Raw genomic sequence first — 8386 nt, forward strand, 5'->3', positions numbered from 1 at the left:
AAGGTCTCCCTGTCCCAGCCCATCATCGCAATTGCGATGTTTCTTCGCAAATGCGAGCTTGCATTTGCGAGCCAGGCTTCGAAATTGCGAAGCCTGCAGACCTGCAACACAACAATAGTTTTCCTAAGTCCAATTTCACTCCGCGGCCTATTCAAAACTCACCCGAGCTCTCGGGGCTCCAAACTAAACATGCACATAAGTCTAAAAACATCATACGGACTTGCTCGTACGATCAAATCATCAAAATAACATCAATAACTATAAATTTTACCTCAAATTCATGAAATTACTCAAGAACATCAAAATTTCCAATTTCTCAAATAAATGTCCGATTTATACTAAACGAACTTCGATTCTTACCAAACTTCACAAATTCAACTTAATTATTATATAAGACCTTTACCAGGCTCCGCAACCAAAATACAGGCCTGATACCATCAATTTCAAACCTCTTTTCATTTCCAAAAACTCTTATAATTTCAGTTAATCAATTTCTTTCAAAAATTCATTTCTCGAACTTGGGACCTCGGAATTCGATTCCGGGCATACGCCCTAGTCCCATATTTTACTACGGACCCTACGAGATTATCGGATCATGGGTCTGGATCCGTTTACCAAGAATGTTGACCAAAGTTAACTTTATTCAATTTTAAAAGCCAATTTCCTTATTTTACTTAGTTTTCACATAAAAGCTTTCCGGAAACGCGCCCGGACTGCGCACGCAGGTGAGACAAAAGAGGTTTTTAAGGCCTCGGAATACAAAATTTACTTTCAGGTCATCACACCCTTTGCGAACGCGTTCTTCCAAAACTAAGTGGTTGAGATCCACTTGCCGAAGATGATTCTCCAATTGCATGGCCTCTTGAAGCATCTTTCATATAAGACTCGGCCATTGTAACTGAAGGATTTTCCACATCCATATCAATATCAGAAATTGTGGTGAAAGTGGAATTTGATCAGAAACCTGTTGTAAATGTGGAATTGGATGGAAAGGTCTTGCACGTTTAAGAGAGTGCTTTCTACCCATAAGACTTCGACACTTTTTTCTCGAAATTAAAGCTTGATATTGCCAAATTTTAGAAGAGGAGAAACGAAAATTGAAACCTAACGAAGATTTAGAAGCGAAAATTCATGATTTGCAGGAAATTTGGGAAATTTTGCAGAAATTTCGCGTGTCTATTTTGCAGTTAGAGAATGGTTGTGTATTTTGAAATTGGGAAAGAGAGAGAAGGTACCTGGCATAAAAGGTGGGGTATGCGTGTGATAAACTGAAACTTTGGCACAGGGCGTGTTATTTTTAAAATCTGAAAGCAGTTTAGTTATTAAATCTTTAAATGGGTCTCTAAGTGTTCATTTTCTCTTTTATCTAGTGGGACTACTTAACTGAATGTAAATAATAACTAGTATTAAAAGCATGGGTGAAGGTGTTAGCACTGATCAAACCATCTTAAATTAATTCTTATTATCTGAATCCTTTAATTCGTGCACTTATGTTTATCTTTGTTTTCTTAATAATAAAAAGTGTTACTCGATGGGACTGCATATTCCATAATATCTCAATAAGAAGAGAGTTGACTCACATTTTGCTTAATTGTAGTTACGAGATTAATTTCCGACAAAGTTATAGCATATAATATAAATTTTTACAATAGAGAAACTTGTATAGAGATAATATAACATTTAGAATAATCCTGATTACTAGAGGATATAGGGTATCCAATATTTTCTAAAGTCTAAACTATTTCTTCATATGTTCTCTCTATTTTGTTTTGCTAAATCTTGTAGTAGTAGTTTTTTACGAAACTTTTATTGAAATTGATGGGAAGTCAAATTAAAATTAATAAACACATGGAGAGAAGAGGAACATGAATCGTCATTCATATGAAGTTATATATGTAGGCTGAACACTTCCCGCGCAATTGATTGTAGAAATGAATTGCGGACACAAGAAAGACTTCTATTAAATTTTAGTTGACGCCCCATCTATACACCCATTATGTAAGTATTTCAACATAAAACTACATTTTTTATAACTAAATGCAAAAAGAAGAATTCAGTTATATATAATTTCCATTAATAGAAATAAATTGTTTCTAATTTTAATTAAATGGACCGTCAAGATATATAGAAGCGTGAGATACGGCAGTCTGTTGGCATGTTTGTTGCTAATAGTTGAAAAACCATTTACGTGTGAGACGAGAAAAGGAACATGGTTTTCTTCCATACAATTAGAAACCTCAAATCTCTCATTTCTGTGAAGTCTGAAATAAAAATTGTAGTGTTGGGAAACAGTTGGTGAAATTGAGTGAATTATGAGGTAGTACTCTAGCCTACCTCCCTAGCTAACCTTGTCTAATTGTCTTCCTCTTCTTCTTCTTAATCAATCTGTTCCTTCGTGAATAAAATGTTGGGGAAATTCCCCATTTTTGATTACTTGGTTTGATCAAAAAAAATTCTCCTTTGCTAAAAAGGGAAAATTAAAATTAGAACCGATCTTCTATAGACTAAAAATATGTCAGGCGATGAGCAAAACCAAGATGTTCTTCAGCAACAGCTCAAAGGAAAGAAACTTTCTGGCGAAAAGTTGAAACGATATGACTCCTTAGACTTGGAATCTAGCAGGGTGCCCGACGCCAAAAAGGTCATAACACAGACAATTTACGAGAATTTTATGTAGTTTTGATGTTACACGATATATATATATATATATATATATATATATATAACTTAGATTTTTCTTTTGGTGGTTGATCAGGCATTGGAATGGTCAGTGATACTGAAACTGGCATTTCAGAGTATAGGGGTGGTATATGGTGATATTGGAACGTCACCATTATACGTGTTTTCGACCATATTTCCTAATGGTGTAAAATACGAAGAAGATATACTTGGTGCTTTGTCTCTCATTTTTTATACAATCACCTTGATTCCTGTCGTCAAATATGTCTTCATTGTTCTCCAAGCGAATGATAACGGAGATGGTAACTTAATTTCTCCTCTTCTTTTACTACAAAATTTCATGATTAATTTATTTTTTCTTTTCCAATGTTTTAATTAGTTTTTGATTGCAGGAGGTACATTTGCGTTATATTCATTGATATGTCGATATTCTAAGGTGGGATTAATTCCAAGTACACAGGCAGAAGACAAAGATGTGTCGACCTTTAAACTCGATATACCAGATAGACGCACTCGTCGAGCTTCAAAGCTTAAGTCGATATTAGAAAGCAGCAATTTTGCAAAGTTCTTTCTATTATTTGCCACAATGCTTGGTACGTCCATGGTTATTGGGGATGGCGTCCTCACTCCCTGCGTTTCAGGCACGTCTCCAAGCTTAATTACCTTCTTTACAAAGAGTTTGTTTAAGCTCTATTGTATAATTAGAGATAATTTGTCTTGGTCTTGGTCAATTCTCACAGTGTTTGGGGTTGAGTTAGGTCCAATGTCGAGGTAGGAAAAAGAGAAAGAATTAGAAAAATCCTTTTAGCAAGTAGATTGAAATAGGCAACGGCCTTCTTGATCTCTAGCTAGACCTATATATTGTGTTGCATATAGGTGTATATGAATGATACTAATCAGAATTTTTCAATTGATTTCCTCGATCAGTTTTGTCTGCTATTGGAGGCGTCAAAGCAGCTGCTCCCTCAGTCATGACTGAAGGTAACTTTTGCATCTTATTTTCATTTTATGATTTATGAATCGACTCCACATATTTTTATTTGATGTTTTAAAGAAAAAATGCAAGTCATATGTATAATGCAGATTGGTCTTTGTTGTCATCAAATGCAGGAAGGATTGTTTGGCTTGCAGTAGCCATCTTGATACTGTTGTTCTTTCTTCAGAGATTTGGAACTGAAAAAGTTGGCTACACTTTTGCACCTATACTTTGTCTATGGTTCTTTTCCATTGCTGGTATCGGCATTTACAACTTCGTGAGGTACGATCCAACTGTTATCAGAGCTCTTAATCCTAAATACATCATAGATTACTTCAAGAGAAACAAAAAGGATGCTTGGATTTCTCTTGGTGGTGTAGTTATGTGCATAACAGGTATTCATTTCCTTCCCTCAATTAACCTTTATATATGTACTGACAAGAGAAAGGGAAAAGAAAAGGAATTCTTTAACTTTTAATTTACTATGAATTGCAGGAGGTGAAGCACTATTTGCAGATGTTGGTCATTTTAGTGTTCGATCTGTACAGATAAGTATGTGCTGCGTCACATACCCGGCGCTCATATTAGCATATCTCGGTCAGACTGCCTATTTAAGGAAGCACAGTGATGATGTAACTGATACATTCTACAAGAACTTACCTCGTAAGCAAACAATAAGCATAACAGTGTACCTGAGTTTAAGTTTTATGCATTGACGGTAATTAAATAATGAACATCTTATGCTCTTTCTTTACAAGTGCAGATATTTTATATTGGCCAGTATTTGGGGTGGCAGTATTAGCGGCCATCATTGCAAGTCAAGCCTTGATTTCTGGGACTTTCGCTATAATCCAGCAATCCCTGGCATTAGGATGCTTTCCTCGTGTTAAAATTGTGCATACATCAATAAAGTATCATGGACAAATCTACATTCCTGAAATCAATACCCTTCTCATGTTGGCTTGTGTTGTTGTTACTCTGGCATTCAGAACTACTGAAAAGCTAAGCAACGCTTATGGTAACACCCATTTCCCGGAATTCCCTCTCTTTTCATATATAAAGCTGATCTATAACTATTTGTAGAGTTTAAGTTCTATGCATTGATGTCTAACACGTGACAAACCATTTGTTTACAGGAATAGCGGTGGTGTTTGTGATGTTACTAACATCATGTTTCCTCGTACTAGTTATGATCATGATTTGGAAAACTCACATTATTTTTGTAATCGCCTACATTCTGGTATTTGGCACGATTGAGCTCGTCTATCTAAGCTCGGTCCTTTACAAGTTTGATCAGGGAGGTTACCTTCCCCTGGCTTTTGCTATTGTCCTAATGTTTATCATGTACGTATGGAATTATGTATACCGAAAGAAATACCACTTCGAGCTAGAACACAAGATCTCTCCTGAAAAAGTTAAAGAAACAGTGGATGAAACAAATTACCACCGGCTACCAGGACTTGCAATTTTCTACTCTGAGCTTGTTCATGGAATCCCACCAATCTTCAAACATTATGTGGAGAACGTGCCCGCGTTACATTCTGTCCTTGTTTTTGCTTCTGTTAAATCACTTCCCATAAGCAAAGTGCCAGTAGAAGAAAGGTTCCTCTTCCGTAGAGTAAAGCCATATGATCTCTATGTTTTTCGCTGTGTGGTACGTTATGGATACAATGATGTACGCAACGAGGCAGAGCCTTTCGAAAGATTATTAGTAGAGAGGCTGAAGCAATTTATACGAGACGATTGCAAAATTTTGATTGCAGCAAATGCTAACAGAGTATCAACAGATGAGAGCACAGAATTGGAGAATGATGGTTCCAACATTGATTGTGACAAACAAGCTGAAAATGCTACGTTATTAATGGAGAGAGATATAGAAGTGCTGGAGAGAGCATATAGTGTTGGGGTGGTACATTTGGTAGGGGAACAAGATGTGATTGCAGGCAAAGGGTCTAATATAGCAAAGAGAGTGGTGATTGATTATGCTTTCAATTTTCTCAAGAGGAACTTGAGGCAAAGTAACAAAGTTCTTGACATACCTCATAAAAGCATGTTAAAAGTCGGAATGATATATGAGATATAGCATGCCATACTATGCGTTTGAAAGTAAGAAAGTTTAGTTTCAACCGACCTTCTGTAGAGCGAATCAGAATTAGTCGGGACTCCACTGACATCGAATGGGAAACAAAAAAAAGTTTAGTTATTACTAGTTCAAAATAGTTATGCATTTAGTTGAAGGAGACAAAAGTGAAGCATCCAACATGTGCTACCCTCAATCTCCATCTGTCAAAAAGTGCTTGGAATAGAGAATTTCTTTTACATTTTAAAAATCTTTTTTTCCGTTTCAGTTTTTTTAAGCGTTTCTATAGTTTGATTTGAGAGAATTTGACATGGTAGAGAGAGAATTAATATAGCGTTTTGTTTTGTACTACAGTACGTATTATTTTACCAATAGAGAGCCAAAGTATTTTTGGATGACGAGAGTGTAGCTGTTTTAGCTAGGAAAACAGAATATTCTGTTTTACTTTGAATACTGTCTCTGTCTTAAATTTTTGTCATTTTTTAAATCATAGTTTATCTCTTCAACAAAGTTTTCTTAATGTGAAACCTTACTCATGGGGCTTCATAATCCTCCCCCCATTAGCTATTGGCAACAACCTATATATCTTGCTCCTTAATCCCTCCTTCAATTGAGGAACCACTAATTGAATTGTATTGACGGCCCTCTTTACCCTAATACATTGATGTTATCAACCATTTTTCTATAAAGGGAAACCTAAGAACTCGATTGTTTCAAATAGAGATACGTTGCTCCATTATGTGTATCTGTATTACGTTGGTCGTTCAATTTTCCAGTATAACATGATATCGCCAAAGATTCTACGATATATATAAAAAAATATCCAAAATAAGTGTGAGGAACATAGTTGCAAGCAAAGTTCGATAGATGGTACAAAGTAACTAGTGTTATGAATAGTTTGTACATTGGATACTACATTGGATGCTACATTGGATGTTACATTGGATGCCCATGTTGTGAATAACTTAAAGATTAAATTTCCTACTTTATGTCATCATCTTTACTTTTTATGCCTATAAAAGGCCATATAATTGCAATGGAAAAATACACCAAAGTGAAAGAAGAAAACACTTCTCCCTTCTTTCTATCTCTTCTTATTTACATTTTACTGCATTACTTTTATTTTATAATACGTTATCAGCACGAAACTCTAATTTTATTCTTAACTCCCGCTAAGTTGAGCCATATTTTATTAAGGTATGTATCATTATAATCATCTTATTTATGGCAGTACATATCATATGCTCACTGTTTGCAGATTACTTGTGCGCTTGAGCATCTTAAATAGTTTAAGTACATTGCAGTGATTAAATAACTATTTCCTTCCGTGCTCAACTCTTAGAGGACCTCAAAGTCATCAAACTAGCTATGCACTAATGTCATGGACTCCCTGGATCAAAACATATCTTTAAGGCATTTTGAAGAACTGTGAGAAATGAATTGACAAGCAATAATTTTTTAATTACTTTATATTTATTGGAACATATAAATAATGTTAGTCACGTTCAATTCTATTAACACATATATATCAATAATATAAAGTGAAATGAAACAAGTATGTAATTTCTACTTTATGGCAAGAATAAAATGAAATAGTAGATTGTTAACATGATATAGCTCTATTTTCATTTCTTTTACCTTAATCGTTTTGTTTTCATTAATTGTTTATTATTATAATTATTTCTCTAACTTATTCATCTTTTATGATAGTTTTCACTATGTCAAATTTATCAAAACTTGAATTTGTGGCACTTGACATCACCGGAAGGAACTATTTATCATGGGTTCTTGATGCTGAAATTCACCTTGACGCTAAAGGTCTTGGAAATACTATTATACAAGGAAATGAAGCATCAAATCAAAATAAAGCGAAGGCCATGATTTTCTTTCTTCATCATCTACATGAAGGGTTAAAAACTAAATATTTAACCGTAAAAGATCCACTTGAATTATGGATTAATTTGAAAGATCGATATGACCACCTAAAACTTACGGTATTACCGAAAGCTCGGTATGAGTGGATACATTTAAGGTTGCAAGACTTTAAAACCGTAAGTGAGTATAATTCTGCTATTTTTAAAGTAAGTTCTCTATTAAAATTATGTGGAGACACTATCACAGTTGAGGACTTATTGGAAAAAATATTTTCTACTTTTCACGCTTCAAATGTGGTGCTACAACAGCAATACCGTGAAAAAGGTTTTAAGAAATATTTTGAGTGAATCACATGCCTACTTGTGGCCGAGCAGAATAATACTCTATTAATGAAAAATCATGAAGCTCGTCCCACTGGGTCAGCTCCATTTCTGGAAGTGAATGTTGTAGCAACATATGATAAGTTTGAAAGAAAACAAAATAATTACCGTGGTCGTGGTCGTGGTCGTAAACGTGGACATGCCAGGGGGAGAATCAATTATCGTCATTATGGTGGAAATAAATTGGAGAACAATAAGGGTTCTCAAATTAATCATTCAAAAGGTAAAGCTAGTATGTGTCACCAATGTGGTATGAGAGGTCATTGGGCACACATTTGTCGTACGCCTGAACATTTTGTCAAACTTTATCAAGCCTCCCTAAAAAAAAGAAAATAATATGGAGAAACACTTGACCTTTGATCACGCCCAACTATGCCTTATAAAAAGGACCCTGCG

At 35.0% G+C, this 8386-nt stretch overlaps 1 protein-coding gene across 1 annotated transcript; it reads left to right on the forward strand.

Moving 5' to 3' along the window:
- The first annotated feature begins 2266 nt into the window (after window positions 1–2266).
- On the forward strand, window positions 2267–6133 carry LOC104215346 (potassium transporter 5-like). The gene is made up of 8 exons (XM_009765131.2): window positions 2267–2641; window positions 2756–2981; window positions 3072–3320; window positions 3607–3660; window positions 3790–4050; window positions 4151–4318; window positions 4419–4673; window positions 4792–6133. The coding sequence occupies exons 1-8, from the start codon at window positions 2513–2515 to the stop codon at window positions 5736–5738; spliced, it is 2289 nt and encodes a 762-aa protein (XP_009763433.1). The 5' UTR covers window positions 2267–2512; the 3' UTR covers window positions 5739–6133.
- Window positions 6134–8386: the final 2253 nt, after the last annotated feature.

Source organism: Nicotiana sylvestris, chromosome 9, assembly GCF_000393655.2.
Source record: "Nicotiana sylvestris chromosome 9, ASM39365v2, whole genome shotgun sequence".
Taxonomy (NCBI): domain Eukaryota; kingdom Viridiplantae; phylum Streptophyta; class Magnoliopsida; order Solanales; family Solanaceae; genus Nicotiana; species Nicotiana sylvestris.

What these genes read in the sequence shown, in the direction of transcription:
- LOC104215346 (XM_009765131.2), top strand. Translation starts at nt 2,513, where the DNA reads ATGTCAGGCGATGAGCAAAACCAAGATGTTCTTCAGCAACAGCTCAAA. An exon ending in GGGTGCCCGACGCCAAAAAG is followed by an intron (nt 2,642 to 2,755) that starts GTCATAACACAG and finishes GTGGTTGATCAG; the next exon opens with GCATTGGAATGGTCAGTGAT. An exon ending in TCCCTCAGTCATGACTGAAG is followed by an intron (nt 3,661 to 3,789) that starts GTAACTTTTGCA and finishes CATCAAATGCAG; the next exon opens with GAAGGATTGTTTGGCTTGCA.